Source organism: Polychytrium aggregatum, assembly GCF_025602895.1.
Source record: "Polychytrium aggregatum strain JEL109 chromosome Unknown BJ171scaffold_1, whole genome shotgun sequence".
Taxonomy (NCBI): Eukaryota; Fungi; Chytridiomycota; class Chytridiomycetes; order Polychytriales; genus Polychytrium; species Polychytrium aggregatum.
Window position 1 is genome coordinate 740,425 of NW_026516203.1, and position 20,131 is coordinate 760,555.

At 56.7% G+C, this 20,131-nt stretch overlaps 5 protein-coding genes across 5 annotated transcripts; 2 read left to right on the forward strand and 3 right to left on the reverse strand.

The window, feature by feature from the left end:
• The first annotated feature begins 333 nt into the window (after positions 1-333).
• BJ171DRAFT_6406 (uncharacterized protein) lies at positions 334-3,047 on the forward strand. Its single transcript, XM_053115765.1, has 4 exons — positions 334-1,190; positions 1,396-1,856; positions 2,078-2,583; positions 2,787-3,047. Exons 1-4 carry the CDS (start codon positions 463-465, stop codon positions 2,850-2,852), a joined length of 1,761 nt encoding a protein of 586 aa, XP_052971796.1. The 5' UTR covers positions 334-462; the 3' UTR covers positions 2,853-3,047.
• BJ171DRAFT_6402 (Aspartate/glutamate/uridylate kinase) lies at positions 3,048-4,294 on the reverse strand. Its single transcript, XM_053115759.1, has one exon. It carries the CDS (start codon positions 4,181-4,183, stop codon positions 3,242-3,244), a length of 942 nt encoding a protein of 313 aa, XP_052971797.1. The 5' UTR covers positions 4,184-4,294; the 3' UTR covers positions 3,048-3,241.
• A 318-nt stretch (positions 4,295-4,612) lies between these two features.
• On the reverse strand, positions 4,613-7,774 carry BJ171DRAFT_484843 (P-loop containing nucleoside triphosphate hydrolase protein). Its single transcript, XM_053109045.1, has 11 exons — positions 7,567-7,774; positions 7,325-7,369; positions 7,144-7,181; positions 6,946-7,027; positions 6,563-6,797; positions 6,216-6,384; positions 5,873-6,125; positions 5,517-5,719; positions 5,215-5,373; positions 4,991-5,050; positions 4,613-4,772 (listed from the first exon to the last, which is right to left on the reverse strand). The coding sequence occupies exons 1-11, from the start codon at positions 7,592-7,594 to the stop codon at positions 4,737-4,739; spliced, it is 1,308 nt and encodes a 435-aa protein (XP_052971798.1). The 5' UTR covers positions 7,595-7,774; the 3' UTR covers positions 4,613-4,736.
• A 161-nt stretch (positions 7,775-7,935) lies between these two features.
• BJ171DRAFT_484845 (histone acetyltransferase subunit NuA4-domain-containing protein) lies at positions 7,936-9,100 on the forward strand. Its single transcript, XM_053109046.1, has 4 exons — positions 7,936-8,049; positions 8,231-8,311; positions 8,509-8,685; positions 8,817-9,100. Exons 1-4 carry the CDS (start codon positions 7,951-7,953, stop codon positions 8,991-8,993), a joined length of 534 nt encoding a protein of 177 aa, XP_052971799.1. The 5' UTR covers positions 7,936-7,950; the 3' UTR covers positions 8,994-9,100.
• Positions 9,101-9,274: 174 nt separating this feature from the next.
• On the reverse strand, positions 9,275-19,176 carry BJ171DRAFT_6473 (SNF2 family N-terminal domain-containing protein). The gene is made up of 33 exons (XM_053115797.1): positions 19,105-19,176; positions 18,636-18,745; positions 18,115-18,477; positions 17,815-17,967; positions 17,592-17,705; positions 17,345-17,472; positions 17,197-17,259; positions 16,963-17,004; positions 16,656-16,872; positions 16,379-16,448; positions 16,196-16,263; positions 15,981-16,111; positions 15,753-15,859; positions 15,629-15,674; positions 15,390-15,437; positions 15,194-15,300; positions 14,743-14,994; positions 14,604-14,645; positions 14,371-14,527; positions 14,101-14,279; positions 13,914-13,938; positions 13,679-13,803; positions 13,455-13,583; positions 13,249-13,299; positions 12,998-13,146; positions 12,730-12,882; positions 12,490-12,585; positions 12,237-12,376; positions 11,490-12,148; positions 10,921-11,258; positions 10,739-10,791; positions 10,568-10,653; positions 9,275-10,367 (listed from the first exon to the last, which is right to left on the reverse strand). The coding sequence occupies exons 2-33, from the start codon at positions 18,693-18,695 to the stop codon at positions 9,532-9,534; spliced, it is 5,187 nt and encodes a 1,728-aa protein (XP_052971800.1). The 5' UTR covers positions 18,696-18,745; positions 19,105-19,176; the 3' UTR covers positions 9,275-9,531.
• Positions 19,177-20,131: the final 955 nt, after the last annotated feature.

The window sequence follows — 20,131 nt, forward strand, 5'->3', positions numbered from 1 at the left end:
CCATCGTGTCGTTCGCAGATCTTCCCGAACGACTTCCGTGACACTCGTCCTCACACCAGGGCACGATACACCACATTGCACGGCTGCAGTATCGGCGCAGTCCGCGCGTCGGCTGCTGAGCTGGCTGCTCTCCGCCACCCACCAACCCAGGCCGGAAACCGTCGCAGTGTTGCCCGGCCCCGCATTGTGCTCCGGCGTCGCCATTTTTTTCTTCACGGGACGCTCGATCGACAAGGAGAGAGAGCCCACCAGCCCAGCCACGGGCGGTCCATCCCCGGCTGCACGTCCCCCCTCCTCGTCGGTCGCGTCGTATGGGCACACTGTCGGTCCACAGACACCACAGGGGCCAGCAACAAGCAAGTAACAATATCAGCTTACGCCTGCCGAATACATGCACACCACCAGCAACAAGTAACAACACCACCACCACCAGCAACAAGTAACAGCAACAAGTAACAAGTAATGGCGGCAGCAACCAACTTACACAGGCGTCGGCGTTATTGCTGCTGTATCTCGCCTCCTTCCTCCACCCAGTGCGCATCGGCCTGTCTCCTCGCCCCCTCCATGGCCGTCCTCGGCAAGATGCAAGCCGCTGAGCAAGCACAATTCCCCCACCCCTGCTCTCGGCCCACCACCACCACCAGGAGGATCGCCGCCTTTCCCTTTCTGCATTGCGTCGCCGCCGCCAAAGCCGCCGTCTTTCTGCGTCCTCTTGAGCTCCTGGGCGCTCGGACCCAAAGAGTCGACGCTCTCTCTCTGCTTCGTCGTCCCGCCGATCCCGCCATGGCTGCCGTCGTGCCAATCAACCCAACGAACGTGCAGTGGTTCGTCGACCAGGGCTTCCAGTTGCATCCACCGCAATGCTCCTCTGCCGGAGCTGCTCCCACCGATGTCATGGCCGTTGCTGGCGACCAGGTCTTGGCGACAAACCGCTGTCGATGCAATGGTCCTGGCGATAGCTCGCCTGGTCGCTGCCAGTATTCCGTTGTTCAGACACCCACTCCGGCTGGTCCTGCAAACGGTACCAGCCTCCCTGCCGGCAGCCCCACCATCCTGACCTTCGATTGCGGAACTGACACCACATGCCAGAGCGGCTGCACCCTCGCTGCGACCTACTCGACGGCATCACAGAACCCATGCGACTACTCGACCCGAGGGCGCTACGGTGCCCTCGACTACACAAGTGCAACGTTCGTATCGATCTGCCCATGCTTGCTGCTTCCGGTTGAGCTCGCTGTCGTACTGTCATTGCTGTCCTACTCTGTCATTGCTGCCGTGCTCTGTCATTGCTGTCGTGCTCTGTCATTGCTGTCGTGCTCTGTCATTGCTGTGATCCTCGCTGTCGCCCCTCGGCTTCTCATTGACCTCATCCCGCTCTCCCTCGCCCTGCATCAGCACCTGGGACTCGGGGTTCAAAACCAACTACTTTTACTATTCCGCCTCCACCACCAACGACGCCACTTGCGTTGCTCCCAACCGCATCCGTCGATACCCCGTCTATCCCACCTGCACCCAGATCCTCGACCGCGTCTTTGCTCTTTCGATCCTCGGCCCCAGCAATCGCTCCATTGGACTATTCACTTGCTATGACTCGGGCTGCAATTCATGCGTCCCAACCCGGTTCAGCAGCTTCAACCGCACCTGTACAATGTCCATCGACGACTCCGAGGCCATCTTCTCGACCTTCTCCATCGGCGCCATTCTGAACGACCCCTCCGTCGCTCTCCAAAACACATTTCCAAACCAGACCGCACCCAGCTGGCCGTCCACGCAACCAACAATCGTCGGGTTCGACCCAGACAACAATGGATCGTCTCGCATGGCCATCATTGGCGGAATCGTCGGCGGCTTCTGTGGTAAGAAAGCAGCATCAGGACCGCCCACTGTCATGCTCAATCTGATCATCGCGGGCTGTTGCTGAATCGTGCTTGTCGATCCAGCGAGCACTTGGCCGGTGTGGCCAAAGGGCAAACCCCAATGCTGCCGATGGTGCCAATGCCTTCCCTCTCCGTCTGGACTACGACTTCGTCACTGACCATACCTTGCCTCTGCCTGCCCGCTGCCAACCGGTTGCTAGCGCTTTTGCTGGCCAGCATCATTGCCGTCGTCTGGTATCGTGCTCGTCTGAAGCAGGTTGCTACTTACGGTGCCATTGCCGTCGATGGCCTCGAGTCCAGCAGTACCGACATGTATCGCCTTGACTTGACAAGCAACTTGCCTGCCGAACCGCCTGCCCCCACGGGTGCTGGGTCGCCTCCGGACATCGAGCGGCACCGAGAGTCCAGCAGCCGCTCCCAGGCCTCTGTCCACACCTACGGCGCTGTATCAGAAGCGACCGTCACTCAGTCGTCCCTACCGGTATCCACCACAGCACTTCCATACCAGGCACCCGGAGTCCTGCACGAAGTCCGCTCGACCGGATACGACAAGCTCTCGACGAACCCTCAGTCTCCGCTGACACTGCCGCCCAAGCACAAGTTTGTTGCTGTCGTGGACTACAATCCATCATCAACACGCCAGCTTGCTTTGCGTGCCGGCGATGTTGTATTTGTTCACGATGTATTTACAAACGGATATGCCCCGGTAAGCCTGTGGCCGCACCAAAGAGCAATTCTGGGTCCTCGAGACCCAAGCACTCAAATGAAGGGGGATGGGCGGCTGTGCGCCAGGATCAATTCGGGATGCGGCTCGCTTCACTTGCGCGCACGATGGACGCTGACGGTATACTCATGGACAACCATGCGCTGCTGGATCTTGACTCACTTGCCTATACTCGACATGTTCAGGGTGGAAACGCTCGCACAGGTGCCGTCGGTCTGATCTCGGAGCAGGCGGTCCGTCCTGCCGAATAACCCGGGCCCAAGCCGACCGGCTCCCACACAACTCCTCATAGCTCCCTTTTGGCCGCAAGTTCGTCGTAGATACGGGACCGAGTCAGCCATTTCCATGTTTCTTCTATCAACAGCGCGCCAAGCGCTCCTATGATATCAGTCTAGTCGTCTTTTCCTCCATCGTCAAGAATGGATGCGTCTAACAAGATCTCTTGCGTCTCGTGTTGCAATAACGAAAATACACAGCTTGCCAGAGCGGGACACCCAAGTTGAAGCGTCGAGGCAATCCATCAGAACCGAGTGGCTGGTGCTTGAGGAGAGGGCTCGAATCCAGCTCACAGTTGGACTGCATAATATCCCGTATATTGCAGGAGGCGGCCTCCCAGATCGGCGCATTCGAAGCCAGCGGCTCAAATGGCGGCCTCTATCCGGGTTCCTCGGAGCGACTCCCAGGCGGCCCCTGCATCGTTTACGATGGTCGGGTGGCCCACAATCTGCACACACTGTACTCCTCCTCGGACCATGTCGATGGCTGCCTGCATCTTGTTTCGCATCCCGCCGGTGACATCTGCCCTTGGGCCAGCGACCGCCTCGGAGCCATTGCCGACGGCGAGCGCTGCCGGCTCGACAATCTCGCCACTCGACCGATCGACTCGAATTCGAGAAACCACACAAGGGATCTCGCCGTCTGCGAGAGGGTAGCGCTCAAAGACCCCCTCGACGTCGGTCACAAAGCAGCAGCGAGGCGGGATTTGGTCGGGATCGAACAGCGCGAGCTCCTTGACAATGTCGTCGCCGCTCCAGACCACGGCTCCATAAGCGTCATCGGCAACGACGTCGCCGTGCAGGACCGGAACCATTCCCTGCCGGAGCGTCTCATGCACGGCTGCATAGAGCCGCTTGAGTTCGTGGATCTGGCCCCGACTCGACTTCACCAGCAATCCCGGAGTGATCCCGATTGCCGGCACGCCATGCCGGACCAGCTCCTCGACAATCAGTCCGTTCAGCTTGCGGACCGAGGTGCGGGTTGCAGCCATCCCCAGACGCAGGGCGGTGTCGAGCTGTCGGGGCTGTTCTTCCGCAACGACAGCATACGAGTTCGTGCCCTTCAGTCCGTGCTCTTTGGCGATGTGATGTCCAAAGGAGCCGGCTCCGTGGACGAGGAGAAGCGACGATGGCTGCGGGAATGGTGAACCAGAGACGTTGCTGGGCCAGCGGATGCTTGTCGAGCGGTGGTGTTGAGCAGCAACGAAACGGATCAGGGCCTGGAACCGGTCGTGATCGATGGTCTCGACGGCAGACTTGTTGGTGATCGCTGCACCGCCGATTTTGATGAGGAGTGGAGGAGGCATTCTTGGGTGGAGAGGGCTCCAGGCCTTGATATTGCAGGGTGTCGGATACCAGCAGCGAGCGATGGGTGACCAGGGGCGGGGACGCACAACGAGGGACGGAGAGAGAAGCCCAGTCCGCTTGGCCAGCCGACGGATCCTTCTCAATGTTGGTGGGATGTGGGAGGGGCCTCTACTGCACAATAGTGATGGGCCTCTGCTGCACAATAGCGGTGCATGTCACCCACTTGGAAGTGCATATGAAAGAGTCAGGATTGTCATTCTGAATCCACATGGTGGCCATGCGACTCGTTCGACTGTCTTGATGCCGAGAGATCATGGAGCTGTCTCAAAGGGCCGAATATATACCTCTTCTCGGAACTGAGCCCCCGCCCCCCCCCCCGAACCAATCCAACAAACAGCAGGGACACACACGAGCGCTGTCTCGGTTGGTTTTGTTCTGAACAAGCTGTATTTCGGGCTGAGATGCTGCCTACACGGAGATTGTGCAAACGTAGTCTCGACATCGCGAGGGTCTGGATTGTCGCCCTCTCAATGAGGGCCCCAGAGAAGCCATCTACATCGCCAGCAGGTATCTGGGAGTAGCCGAGAACTGGTCGGGGCGAGGCGATTGCAATAGTTAGAATCACAGTTCGCAGACAAGTGCAGAGACCGGACTTCAATAGGACCCAGAGATCCAGGACGACCAGACCACAACGGCAGCGGAGACACCAGAGCCATGGCCGTAGTATCGTTTCCGTTACCCCCGTCGTGACGAGCACCATCGGCGGCCGTGCCAACTCCTCCACCACAACTCAGCCGAAACCGTACCTTGGCATAGCCTTTGATGACTTTGTTCACTGCCTCCAGGAAGTCCTTCTCGGTTGCGACCTGGTGCATTCGTCGTCGTGTCAGTGACTTTCATATAGTCGAGCGCACGGAGGAGCGGAGAGCTCTTTGCAGAAATCAACGCGCTCGTGTGCCAAGAGAATCTGCTATGCATGTGCCTCCGGGGGATACCGTGGTTTGATCCTCCACAACGCGGCTCTGCTCACCTTTCGTCGGGATCGGATGGCAAACATGCCGGCCTCTGTGCAGACACTTCTCAGCTCGGCGCCAGTTGAGTTGGGGCAGAGTCGGGCAAGCAGCTCATATCGAATATCGCGCTCCACACTCATGCTTCGGGCGTGGATCTTCAGGATGTGTGCACGGCCCTGTGATATAGGAGCAGACGACATGTGAATCGAGAGTGGTTCCCAAAGGTGATGGACAAACTGGCCGAGCAGCTTTGGATTGGGACGGCAGCCGCTCCTCAAGCAGCGGCGCCGAAGTGGGCTCGTGAAAACAGCGCGCCTACCTCAAGGTCGGGAAGGTTGAACTCGACCTTTCGATCGAGGCGACCAGGACGCAGAAGAGCCGGATCCAATGTGTCCGGGCGGTTGGTGGCCATCAACACCTTGATGTTACCACGGGCGTCGAAACCATCGAGCTGGTTGATGAGCTCGAGCATCGTGCGCTGCACTTCATTGTCGCCACCGGCTCCGTCGTCAAATCGAGTGCCTGCCGTTTTGGGTCCAACAGATGCGTGGGATCGGGTGAGTTTTCCGCGGAGCTCTCTGATACCTGCCCTGACCTGACCTGCCCTGTCCTGCCCTGTCCTGCCCTGCCCCGGTTCTGGGCCACTCCACCCATGCCTGCTGACGGGATCCAGACCTCCGATCGCATCGACTTCGTCAAAAAAGATGATGCACGCCTTCTTTGTTCGGGCCATCTCGAAGAGCTCTCGGATCATTCGGGCGCCTTCGCCGACATACTTCTGAACGAGCTCCGAGCCAATGACACGGATGAATGTGGCGTCTGTTCGGTTGGCGACAGCGCGCGCAGAGAGGGTCTTGCCGGTACCAGGCGGGCCGTACAGCAGCACACCCTTGGGTGGGTCGATACCCAGGTTGACAAATCGCTCGGGCTGGTGGGTCAGGCAGGCGCAAGCTGATCAGCAATGCGGATTCGGAGTGAAGCGGGCCGGATATGGGCGCTTGCAAGGGGGTGCACCTACTTGGAGAAGCGGGAGCTCAACCACTTCGCGCAGCTTCTCAATCTGCTCCTTGCATCCACCGACATCGCTATAGGTCACATCGGGTTTCTCCTCGACTTGCATCATCGTCACAGACGGATCGATCTTGGGCGGAAGTGGGATCTGGATCTGATACTTGGTACGATCGACACTAGAGGGCAACCGCACATCGTCAACGCGGGCCGCAATAACGGGCGACTTGGAGTGCATGTGGACATTTATCCAGCAGCACAATATGAGGCAATCATAGTGATCCAGCACTTCAGGCAGCTCAGGCAGCTCAGGCAGCTCAGGCAGCTCAGGCAGCTCCGCTGAGCCGTACCGCTTACCCGACACGCATGCCCTCCTCAATGTCCGTTGGAGCGACCTTTTCTCCAAGCCCGACAACGAATTTAGCGATTTGCTTGACGTGAATGATGTACTTTGATTCGCCGCCCTCGCCCGACTGGATGATCTTGGTGCAACGAGCCACCTGCAGCGGGTGCTCCTCTTGCATTCGCTGCTTGTCGGCAGGAATATCCCACAAGTTGGGGGGAGCCAGGCCAGTGTCTGACTCCTTGACACCTGCAATATCCCATGGAGACGGTGCAGAGTTTAGTCAATGGTCATGCACTTGTGTCGTTTGATGGCGTCGCGCCCGGCGATCCGGCATGCAGCATCGTCGCTATCGGACAGCGTTGCGCGAGACGTATCGAGATGAGTGAGCGCATACCCATCTTGTCGTTCACGCGCTTCTGGGCGTCCTTGATATCTTGCTCAATCTTCTTGAGCTCTTTGGCATAGGATCCTTGTCCCTGTGAACGACATGGTCACCGTCAGATACAGAACAGGCCACCAGGCTGAGCCAGCTCGGACGCCTCGTTCACTCCAACACATCGACGGGAATGCATAGCGCAACAACACAGCTTACATATGACTTTAGCAGAGCAATATCGCCCTCGTCCAGGACTGGCGGGAGAAAGCAGAGAAAGGGACGATCATGTTAGTCCAGACTTGGGTCCAGGCTACTGTTGCGATCTCTGGTGCCAAGAGCCTTGGTCACATTCGGGCGATTCGTTCGGCGCTTCATTGCGATGCTCTCGGCCACCCACCTTTGATCTTTTCCTGGGCCTTATCGTCATCGAGAGGCTTGTCGTCTGTCAAGGTCGTCCGGGTGGTGATCATGGCAGGAAGCAGCAAATCAGCAATGGGCTCAACAAACATCGCTCGGGCGATGGGTGCATGGGCAGAGGGGTCTTGGACGACGTATTCCCGAGTCGATGGCCGTTGGTGTCTGTCTGCCCGACTCTGGGATCGGCGTGCGCTTGCGATCGCCGGGTCGCTCCGCACGTACACTTTTCCCAGTTCGCTTTCGGAGGCATTGCAGTGTGGATTTCTTGTGCGATACCAAAAAGTAGATGGTGACGCTAAGAGCGAGCAATTGGTGCTGGTGCAGCTGAGACGAGGGGTCAGAGACACAGACGGCGGCAGTAGTCAGGCCCGGATATGCGACGGTCCTTCGACTCGGATGCAGATTGCTGGCTTTTGGCAGCCCGGGCTCGATCAAGGGTGGCGACGGCGAGGCCTGTGCTCGGGTTGGGCGAGAGAGCGACCAGGGTGCGGGACATGTGGAGGCACGTGCATTAGGGCTTGTGCTGGATTAGGGGTTGCACAGGGCTGGGCGCACGACTTGGCAGCCCTCGGCCAACCACTCTCTGCCCCAGATCAAGTCCGCCAAATGGCATCGACAGAGACACCCGAGACCGCCAAGCCGACGAGCCCGACGGACAGGACCGAGGCCGGGCCGTCGCTGCTGAAGCAAGTCGACATCGATAGCGTGGGTGCTTGTGCAGGAGAGACGCTGGCTATGCTGGCGATGCGGGTGCACGGCTGGGCGATCCAAGTTTGGCTGCGACGACCAGACGATGCATATCGATCCTGGAGGGTGGCTCCCAGCGATGCTCATGAGCAAATGACTTTCGTTCGCTCCCACACCCGATTGTGCGTCCGCCGATCAGGCCACTCGAGAAACGCTGGAAGAAGCCGAAAGGGATCTCGCCGAACTCATCGCACGGAAGCGGGGCGTCGACAAATCGCTGGTAAACTTTGAGCGCCTTCAGCGCCATCAGCGTGGGTTCTTGGATGCCCATGGCTCTGTTTCAGCGTCATTGCAATGGGCTGGCCAGATGTGATCGAGCGTGGGGCGATATCTGGTGAGTATGCCGACTTGAACCGTCTCAGACAAACGGCTCTGATGCCTCCCTCCCTGATGGATCATGCACCGGTCCCGGTGCAGGCCAGTATCGAAGCCAACATCTATGCGCTTGAGGGCGCCTATCTCGAAGACACACATCTGCATGGCAACATTATCCGCGGGTTCGATGGCTACCTGAACACGAGGGTCGACAGGAAGAAGCAGCGATTTACGGAGCAAGATCGACTGTTCTCGCAGTCGTCGGTGACCTACTTGAAGGTAGAGCGGATGTGTCAAGCTCGAGGGAGGACGGGCAGGCTCGCCATTCGTCTGCAAACGCACATTGCCTCAAGACGCACGGTGTGCGCACATCACTGTTCTGACACGGCCGTCGCTCTATGTTCTCCAAGGCACTGGAGATGAGAGAGCGAGAGGAGTTGGAGCGCAACGACGATGTCAGTCCGGACTCGCCGGTCCCCAAGATCCGAAGCACCCCGCTGAAGAAGATCAAAAAGACTCTCTTTGCGACTCCCGACACTGAGCGAAAGAAGAAGAAGATCCGGCTGGTACGGTCTGACGAAGAATAGAGCGCACCCAAAACGAACGGAGCAGCCTGTTTTGCGTCAGGGTTGTCGCTTTCCTGGATCCTGAATACACACCCATCTATCGCCCCACCATACCAAGTGTGCTCGCGATGCATGCCGGCCGAGCGACTCGTTCGACCCGACTATCCCGATGTCGAGAAATCACGAAGGTGTCCGGCGGCACTGACATGGGCAGGCAGGCAGGTTTGGCCGCTGCAAGTTGCTGCGATATCACCACGGCGTGCTTCTCACGCAGCAAGGGCTGGGCTGCAATAAAGACACCATCTTTGCAAAATCCACATTCTCATCATCGCTGTATTGAGAGCAGGCGGGGCAGGATACAACGAGTAGCCCGGGTCTATGCTTTACGGAGCGAGCTGCAAATCCACGATCCACCAATTGTGCAGAAAAGCGCAGATAACGATGGCAAAAAAGTGCGAGTTTGATCCAGTCGACAAGCTCGACCACGGAAGATGGCACAGCGAGGCGGCACCGGCACGATGGCGGCCGCACATGTCTCAGTACTCCAGGCAGAAGGAGCTCACTCGAGGTCAAACTCCATGCCCTTGTCCTTTAGCAGCATATCATCGTCGGTATGCTTATGGCGCTTCTCTTTATCGTGCTTGTGCTTGTGCTTATGCTTGTGTTTCTTGGACTTTTTCGAGCCCTGTCGCTCGGGATCGGACTCGTCGTGGTGGCGATGTCGCTTCTTCTCTTTCTTCTTGCGCTCGGAGCTATCTCGGCCCGACGAACTTCGCTTCTTTTTACGATGCGATGCGCCTTCGGCATCAGACGGGTCGTCGTCGGATGACTGCTCCGATCCCGATCCTGACGAGAGCGAGAGATCCCGCGACGGATCGTGGCTGGAGGTGCGCGTCTTGCGCATTGCTTTGGTGATGATATCGTCAGTGTCTTCGCCACTGTCAAAGTCGGGCGACGATCCTCGCAGATCGCTCTTGCGCTTTCTCGAATGCTTGGATTTTGATGCTGTCGTCGACGGCGTCGAGGGACCCGACGAGATGATGATGCTTGAGGAGTCGTTGATCTTGAGCTTGAATCTGGGAACCACGGCCGCATTTGAAGGGCGGCTCATCGACGGCGCAAACGAATCCGAATCGCTGTTGTCACCAGAGTCGATCGCGCCGTTGCCACCGCGGCTGCCCCTTGAAGCCGAACCCTTCGAAGGTGAGCTCGTCGCCAGACTGCGTCGCCCACGCGGCTTGGGAGGGTTTCTCACGAGCTCGATGAGAACCTCGAGGCGCTTGGTGACGAGGGCGTCCTTCATCCAAAACATATCAAACGTCAGAGGGCCATCCTCAACTTCGTCATGGCGATGCTGGTGGTGTAAGAAGAGTTTGCGGAAGGGAAGCTCGAGATCTGCAGCAGCAACGGATGGGTGGACGATGAGTGGAATGCTACTGAAGGAGGAACAGGAGCGTCTGCCTGTGGCTTGGATTCCAGAGCAAATCATCGTCACATCAAGCTAGGCGCATCCTTGAGCCGGGGTCCGGCGAAGGCGACGCCGACCCGTCCATCAGATCGGCTCACCCAGCCGCATTTGAGCCAACTCATCCTACCTTCCATGATCAGATCACTGCGGCAAAGGCCCCATTTGGCAATGCCTTCCAGGAAGGGCTTGTCGTGAAGATTTGGCATGTACCATCTGAGAAGACATACACAAGCCCAATATATCAGCGACCTGACATTGCAGTCAATGAGTACCGCATCGCAGCATGGTGAATACTCACGCTGGCATGGCCGAGCGGGCGTGCCGCTTTCCAGCGCGCAGGATTTCGTCCAGCTGGGAACGGAGAGGGTAGAGTGGCAGTCATGGCCGCTACCGATGTTAATTCTCCTCCTATAGTGACTCGCCGCTGGATGTCTTCGGCTAATGAGCACCAGCTGCGAGAGAGTGTGGTGCAGGACTCACCATGGGGTTAGGGAGCACCTCGAGACGGATGCTTTTGAGGAGTGTAACACGCTTCAAGATCCTCTTGGCCTTGTCATAGGAAATGTACTCGTCCTTGCCAAAGCGGTCAATGTCATCGGTCCTGTTGCTGTCGTCCTCGGGGCCGTTCTCGGTTCGAAGAGCAATCGCAGCGCGGTCACAGAGCTCCTGGCAAGTCGCCATGACGGTCAAAAAATAGTCGTCCAGCACGTCATCGGGCTTGCGCAAATTAGACAGCTCCTTGAATCGAGCCCAGTCTCGCCTTCGCTCATCAAAGCCAATGTAGGCCACGCCATAGTTGACAAGGGTTCGATGGAACTCTGGAGGGGGCGGGCGGGCGAGTGAAGAAGAGCACCATAATGGATCATCGTCGTTGGCGTGAGTGCATGTGTGAGTGCGTGCATGAGTGTGTGCGTAAGTACATGGGTGAGTGCGTGTGTGGCTCTCGACACCCAAACGATCTCTGCCTCTTAGCCAGTCAGGCGAGGCAGCTGGGATGCTGCACAAACCCAAGTCAGGTCCAGTACGGCTGCCGCCGGTTGTTATCTTACCAAGCTTCTCTCGCTTGTTCAGCTCCTTTTCCTTGTTCTTGATTCGTTGCATCTCTCTCACTTGACGCTGCCGCTGCTTCTCGATCTGGAGCTGTTTCTTGGCTTCGACGCGAGCAGCGCTCTGCTGCATTCGCGAAAACGCTGCCAGAAGCTTGCGAACTCGGAATCCAAGCTCACTAGGCGAAGGGAACACAGCCTCGGACTCGCCGTCCGATTGGGCCTCGCTGTCTCTGACAGGGTCACTGCCGTCAGGGTCCTCGGAGTTGCTGCTCCTGGCAGTTGCAGAGCCGTTCTCGACCGTCACGGCGTGCTTATCAACGAAAGTGTGTTCCGCAAGTTTGGAATCGGGGGCGCTCTGCTTGTCGCTTCCCAATTGGGCAGCCCTTGTAGAATCCGTGGCCGCATTGAGAGGAGATGATGCCAAATCGTTTGAAAATGCCGTTTTGACCTTCTCTCCGACATCATTCATGTCCACATCAGCGTCGGCATCGGCATCGACATCAGCATCAGCATCAACATCGTCATCGACATCGGCATCAACATCATCGTCGGCGTCGGGGTCTTCGAGGGGCTGGTCCAACTCCATCTCGCCAGATGCCGAGTTCTTGAAGATGCGTGAGAAAAAACAAAGCTCGGGGTCGGTTCTGATCTTCTCGTATCTGCAGACACGCCGAGTTGGGACAGGGAGTCAGCAGCGGCGCTATCCTCATGAACAAACAAGCCTGTGCTCGACGAGTGGCAACGTACTGCTGGTATCCGTGTTTGGCGATGCCGACGAGCAGGTCTCGATCTTCATCCATACCCCACCAAGAGGCTGGGGGCGCGCAAGTCATTATAGGCATTTCCATGCCTGGAGTGGGCTTGACCTTATCTAGCAGTTCATGCATCTAGAAGGAGTGAAGCAGCCAGCATGTTGGATTCAGAGCACGAGTACTACCGAGCCGATGGGAGAGATGCAAGCGGATCGATGGGAGAGCCAGCGGACAGCATCACAGCCTACCATGACGACCCTGGTGATCAGGTTCTTGGCTTTCTTGGTAAGATGGTCGAGATACTCGGGAGATGCGTCGATCAAAAGCGAGCGGTACTCCGCAATCTAGTAAGAAGCGAGTGTGAGAATTGTGCTCATATCGACGAAAGGGAGGCTCTCCGCTATCGCTCACAAGCAAACAGCCGACACTCGACCATGCATCCGCAAGCTGGGAGTTCAGTCCAGACGTGTGTATGCGGACGCGTATACCTGGCGCTTGGTTGCTTGGTGGTAGGGCACCTCGATACGCTCGCTCAGGGCCTCTACCGGAACATTCAAGATCTCGCTGATTTCATTGGCCACCCCGGGTTCCACCGAGGGTCCGTGGTTGAGACAGTGCAATATAATGGCTCGGGCGCATGCCTGGATGCAAGCGAGGTCCTATGAGTCGATACACACGGGACAAGGCAAACCACGGCCAGCAGCGACGGTGCGCCAAAGGGTGAGCGAGCGACATTGTCCGCGTATGAACACTCACCTGGAGATCTTTAATAGAGCGGCGGGGAAAGTTGGGGGCGACCCTTTCCCAGCAGCCGAATCCATTGGCCATGATCGAGCGCTCCATCTTGGTTTTCTCCGTCTGCGACCACAGCTTCGGGTCGCCTGTCGTTCGCTTTCGCGTTTCCTCTGTCGAAACATTGGCAGACGACAAGATATAAGCTCGCTGCCGCGTATGCTTGCATAGGTCACAGAGCTTTCCGTCAGGCAATCGTCCTTCGGCGCACCCACCGTAGTCATCGTCGTCGCCATATAGCTCGTCTTCAGCTCCAAAGCGCTGCACTGTATCGGTCAGAACAGAACAAAAACATGGCGTCAGGCTCCGAGTGAACAGATGTGGCGCGGGAAAGCAGTAGTGGGCCGAAAAAGCCATCAGAATGGGTTTCTTGATGATGGCTTTTGTGCGGCGAAGCGGTGGGACCGACAGATATCCTGACCTTGCCGTCTCTGACGCCGCTCGTCGATAATCAGAGTCTGATAGGGTGAGACTTGCTCAACGACATTCAACTTGGCCTGCTCAGCGACCTTGTCCCAGAAGTTGGGGTCGTTGATATCGACCTCGTTGCCTGTGCCAGCCCCGGATGTCAGCGATAGTGGCATGCGACGCAGCGCGAACACTGTTCGCGATATCAGTGCCCTCCAGCTAGAACCGAATGCCTACCAGTGTTCGACACAGCAAATGTGGCCTTGGAGAAGATCGAGCTCTTTTCTTGGCTGTTGTCGTGGCGAATGGTTTGGGTGCGCCGCTCGAGAATCTGGTCGATATCTTCGGCGCAAAACTGCTTGCTGTGTTTGCGAACAATGAGTGCATTCTCCGTGAGTACATCGGGGCTGGAGACTGAGCCGAGCAACGGGTGACACGCTCTTTCGGTCGCTCGATCATCCACGCAATTTACCTCGCCTCGTCGTCGATGAATGCACCTGGATGCGTACGGATTGCAGAGAGAAGGCAAGGCAGGATATAGAAAGCAGCCAGCACGGCGATGAGTGATCCAAATGCATGAGTTGCATACACAGGTGATGGCCAGAGCAGCACTGCTTGCTATGCACGAGGATGCGGATGCAGGGGCACTCCATCGTTACCGTATGCGCCCTTCTTGAGGAGCTGCTCGATTTCCTGCTTTGAGAGCGCCGATGGTGCCAGCGAGCCCGAGCCGTTGTCGTCGCTTGCATCCATGCGCTGGAGCAGTGCACGATCCAGGCCGAGTTTCATGCTCGCTTTGTTGAACATGTCTTGCTCGTAGGTGTTCTTGGTGATCAGTCTGCACACCGCCGCGGTTAGGATACGACGTTTCGTCACATTTGAACACATTCAAGTCATGAGGCGAGTGGGAAGAGGGGAGAGGGACGGACCTGTAAATCTGCACAGGCTTGGTTTGGCCAATTCGATGGCATCGACTCTGCGCCTGGAGATCATTTTGTGGATTCCAGTCGCTGTCGAAAATGATGCACGTGTCCGCGGCTGTGAGGTTGATTCCGACTCCGCCGGCCCTGGTGCAAAGCAGGAAGACTGTCAAAGGCGATACAGGTCAGATCACGGATAGATCATGCAGCCGGATGCGCGAGGCGGGGCGTGCTGGCCTCACCAAAGGTGCTATTGCTTTCTTTGCTAGAGAAGCGATCGATTGCTGGCAAATAGAGACGCTAGTTAGCAGGTGGTTCCAGATCGACAACATATACACAGTCTGCCGTACTGCGGCACTCATAGGTTTAAAGGGTCCTCACCTGCCTGACGCAAATCTCCACGCACTGAGCCGTCAATGCGCTCAAACGCGTATTGACGGCCACGGAGATAGTCTTGAATGATATCCAAACAGCGCGTCATCTGCGAAAAGATCAGGACTTTGTGGCCCCCGGCTTTGAGCTTTTTGAGCAGCTTGTCGATCAAAACCATCTTGCCCGACGACTCGATGAGATCCATAAATCGCTCCTCGGCCGTTTGGGAACCGGACTCTTGGTGAATGTACTCCTCGGCACCTGTATCCCAGAGGGGCAGAGGTCAACAGAGCAAATATGGCGGGGATGCCATCTTCAGCCCATAGATGCCTCTACATTTGGGCCCTTCGACGAAGCACATGGGGGGTACCAGCCGGCATGAAGTCGCTCGATCATGGACAGATGAAGCAGGTTGCTGGGCCGATTGCCGAGCTTCAGTAGTAAAGCATAGCAAGCCTACCTTTCAACAGGAACGGGTGGATACAGCACTTTCGCAACTCGATCATTGTGTTGATCAGGTTCGGGACATTTTTTCTCTGGGTGCCCTGCTTGAGCCATCCAAAGTTCCTGGCGATGCAAACATCACATCAGAATGGGTTTTGTAAATGCAATATCGCGCAATGCCAGATCCGATGGACCCAAGGATCGATGCTTGCCTCTCTAGAATCGATCGATACCACTTCTTCTGCGAAGTCGTCAGCTCTCTGAACATAGGGTCGAAAATCATACGAATCAGCGGCAGTCTAGGTCAGCGAACGCCAGGCTGCTAGGCAAAAAGCAAGCAATCGCGCTTTGTGTCGAGATTCATTCCATTCAAAACGGGACGGCATTCCATATTCAAAGGGTGACGGCATTCCATATTCAAAGCGTGACGGCATTCCATATCCAGACTCACACTTCTACAATCGTTTCTTCCTTGACAGGAATGGACTTTTCGACATCTACAAGGCCGAGTCGACCGAGGTGAGTCGACGATACCGGGTGCGGACCTTGACTCTTGTTCGGAATGATGGACCTACCTTCTTTGAGGCGCCTAAGCATCAGGGGCTTGAGCAGACCTTGGAGGCGCTCCACATCAGCAGCGCTGTTGAGAGAACCATACTCGCTCTGGAAATGTTTCTCGGATCTGTGGCGCAGGAGCAATGAATATGTGAAATGCGCTTGAATACGCTCCAGGGGCCGTGGGCGCCGCGCATGTCCGGCACACATCGCACACAGGGGTTGGGCCCGCATTCCTCATTACTCACGCGAACTTCTCTGGCTCCAGGAAATTCAAGAGAGCCCAGAGCTCCTCGAGTGAGTTTTGCAGAGGCGTGCCGGTCAGCAAGACTCGGTGATCCATCTTGAATCCCTTGAGGGTCTCGCTAATCTTGGACGTCTGGGAGTCGCAGACAAGGAAGGATCTTAGGATCGACTGCGGCTGGCTGGTGAGCATCCATATCAGTGCAATCAGCACACAAACCTTGTTCTTGAGTCGATGCGCTTCATCGAGAATCACACATCGCCAGTTGATGGGCTTAAGCTGGGAAGCTATAGATCGAGCGATTGGCATCAGCGATTGGCATCAGCGATCGGATGCCAAATGGAAGCGCAAAATGCTATCGCCATATCAACGGAGATCTTTCGGGAGAATCTGACTGCTTACCACCCGACATGGCCATTTCGTAGGTCGTCAAGATAATATCGAATTTGTAGACATTTGGGATCATATTGCCCTTGGTGACCATCGATATCGAGGACAGACGCATCGTGAGATGCTGAGCAATGGCATGGCAACACACACAACTCGGGGGCACTGGCATCCGGACGCTTGCGTGCCGATATGCAGCACTCGGCTGGTCGATCCAACAGATCAGAGCGATCGGCTCTTTGACGAGATTAAATCAAGCGTATGATCTGGCTGATGGATTGTAGATGCTTACCTGCAAGTTACGGTAGTAGAACTCTGTTTCGACAATAAGATTGCGGGCAGTGTCCTTGCCGTGGTAGACCACGCAGTTCATGTTGCTCCAGCCCTTGATCTCACGTTCCCAGTTTCCAATGGTTGACAGGGGAGTTATGATCAAGAACGGCCCATGGATTCCCTGTTTGATGTACAGATGGTCCAAAAACACGACGGACTGAACGGTCTTGCCCAAGCTGCAACCATCAAAGTTTGGAGAGACGAGATATCGAGTAAGCATGCGCTTTAGATGATGAGCCCATACTAGAACGCAGTGCACGACTCACCCCATCTCGTCAGCCAGGATGCTGTTTTGTCGAGTGAACCAACTGTGAACGATAGACAGGGTTGCATTCGCAGATGTGATGGATGGGATATTAGTGCGTGAGCCCAATACACGCAGCGCGCTTTGGGCATAGCCATTCAATATCCGTGACTATCACGTCCCTGAACGTCAAGTCCATGACCAGTTGGAAGGATTTGCACGTGGACAAGTTCGTCATTCAATGCGTCAAACCCACCAGAATGTGAGCCAATTGAGGCCTTCGAGCTGATAGGGGCGCACAGTGTTGTCGTTTTTGTACCTGTGATTCGGGAGCATGAGCACAGTGTTATCGCGAGCCGGAGACGTCAGAGCGACCTGATGTGCGCGACACAAAAACTACGAACACTGGCGATTCTTCAAGCCTGATCCAGGACTTGGGCGATGGGCGGTAGTGAGGGTTCTGATAGGACTGCAGCTTGGCGTGCTTCAGGGTCTTATTCTCTATGTACTCCTGGATTTTTTCGGGATCGATCTGGAGACCAAAGTGAGGTGTAAGCTCGGCTGTAATGGGACAGAGCATGCGCACACACAAGCGTGTGGGTACTTGCGGAGCGACGCAGACAATAACGGGTGCGATGCTGCAGAGCCCACCTTTTCAATCATGCTTTGCGACTCCCATGTTGAAAGATCGTACGTCTGAGCGGCCCACTTGACAAGATAGTAAACCTCGCCGGAAAACTCGCCTTCGTCGATAAGGCGGTCGATCTGTAAACCAGTATATAGGCGGATTATGAGTTAGTCCAGACCTCCGAATCCGCGGCGGCAGCGGCAGCAGCAGCGGCAAAATAGGACCATGGTGCTTAGTGATTCCCACCTTCAAGAAGCTGGGATTGAAAATCTCGTCCTCGCTCCACTGGCTTTCATAGAGGGGCTTGTCCAGGAACCTCCGGACTCGCTGTTTTCCAAAGCGATCCAGGTTCTCGTAGACGCTCTTGGAGATCCATTCGCAGTGATGGTAGCTCAGATGCTGACGCCCAAGGACAATGGGTTGCGAGAGGTGGGTCGGTGTTAGAGTATGACAGACGATCGGACTCCTTCACCCATGAATCGTCCACCGCACATCCTGCGCTGCGGGTGTATTGGGTGTCGCCCTGTTGCAAAGGCCTGCTCCTACCTTGTACTTGACGTACAGCTGCTCCTCCTCGTCATGCACGCGATATGAAAGAAGTTTTTCGACCGAATTGAGGTCCTTTTCACCAATAGGGATCTGAACGACCTCGAAAGGCACCAGCTTGCTGCTGGTGGTGAAGTGCATGGGCGGAAAGACAGGCTGGTGCTCGACAGAGGCGGTCGAAGCAGCGACCTTCGGCTTCTTAGCCTTTGCAGTCTTGCGGTATCCAGAGGATTCTTCATCGTCGTCGTATTCATCGAGGGCATCGTTGTCGTTGTTGCTAGCATCGTCATCGCCGGACAGCTCACTCTCTGGTGAGTCAAAGGCGCTCAGGGCGCTGGAGCTTTCATCCTCGTCATCGACATACTGTGATTGAAGATAGCCAGATGAGATTGCGAGAAACGATATCCCACTCCAGAGAGAGGGGGGGAGCACTGGTGAACTAGCAGGCCCGCGCACGAGAGCGGGTGATGTGCGGGAAAGCGGAACTACTATTATGTCTTCAAAGCAAGGGAGGACGTTACATTTTTCTTGCCCTTGGCTTTCGCGGAGCGGGCTCCCTTCGAACCGTTGGCGTGCTTCATGAGGGAGTAGTACTCGCTGTGGTCCAGAAACAGCGCTGAGCGACTTTGGGCTGGTGATGTATCGAACAAAAGATAGCCTGTCAGTGAGATCATACCGGAAAGTGGCAATAATAGTTGATTCATAGCATGGGAACTCAGTCGAGAGCATTGATGGCGAGCGAGCCAAGCCCAGGCCAGCCGTCATGGAGGGGGATCGTCGGCAAGCCAGTATGCCCAATATCCCACAATCAGTTCCGCCTGCAGACTGAGCAGAGAGTAGGCGTAGAAGCCGAGCATCTCGCTGTCGGTCGAGCTCCACAAACAGCGACGACCCAGCCCCCCCGACGCTTTGGCGAGCTCCTTGCAGCTTTGGACAGGCGAATGCGGGCTGATCTGCAAAGAGCAGACATTGCTGCTTCCGAGACCGCACATTGCAGAAATGCCGGATGTCCTCAACGCTGCATGTCTCTGGGAGCTCGCTTGCATAGGTGAGTCCCCAGGCCCAGGACGCTTTGGTTTGGCCTGCAGCGTGCGCCGTCGGCACCGACGGGACGGCAGACTGTGCAGGACGGCTGATCGCATGGCTGCCGATAGGAAGCCGTCGAGCCGTTCGGCACTGCTCTGCTAGCGGCTCACGGAGGCTTTGTATCTGCATGTCCCGATCTCCAGCCAGCTGCTGTGGCCTGGTTGTGGAGGACCAAGGCCAGAGCCAGGCTCCCACCGACTTGCAGGCAATCCCGGACCCGGCCGGAGCAAGCAAAGCGACTCGTACCTCTGGTTACTTGGTCTTGATCGACGGAACCACCTGGCGGTCGGGAAGGCAATGGTCCGGGCGGATGTGCGCTGACGATCGTGGGCGATGATGAAGCCGCACACGGGGATCTGTTCGCCGTTTTCAGTTTTTTGCCCCTCCGGATTCCCTCGCCGGTGTGCCCTCGGCCGCCTCCCCCTCCAACGAGAACACACCACAAGCGCTCTTGCCTCGACGCTGGCAGCCCAAGCCTCTCGCGCAATTTGGTGCTTGGCGAGGGCATCGATGCCGTCCATAGTCGGTGATCAACAGGAGCGGCGTCGGCGGACGATGAGATAGCCTGGGTTGTCGCCGTGGATCGGGGATAAGCATTTGAGTTTTGATGCAGCCCTGGCACACAGAGTGCTGCAGGAATCGCACAGCGACGCTATATCCGACGATAAATCTCACAACCAACGCAGCGATTCCATCGTAGGTGAGGCACCCTGGGACGCATGTTTGCTATCAGCACCAATGCCGTCCCAACTTTGTCAAGCAGCGTTCCCAGTTACTCCGGGAAGTGCAGCTGAAGCAGCACCTGAGATCCCAGCCATTGCAACATCTGGCCAGCACCAAGGTTGGGCTGCAGATCAACAGCGGTGAGGCGGTAATCCAGATCAAGTCAGATCGGATGAGATAGCAATCGCATATGTGCGAGAGCATTCAT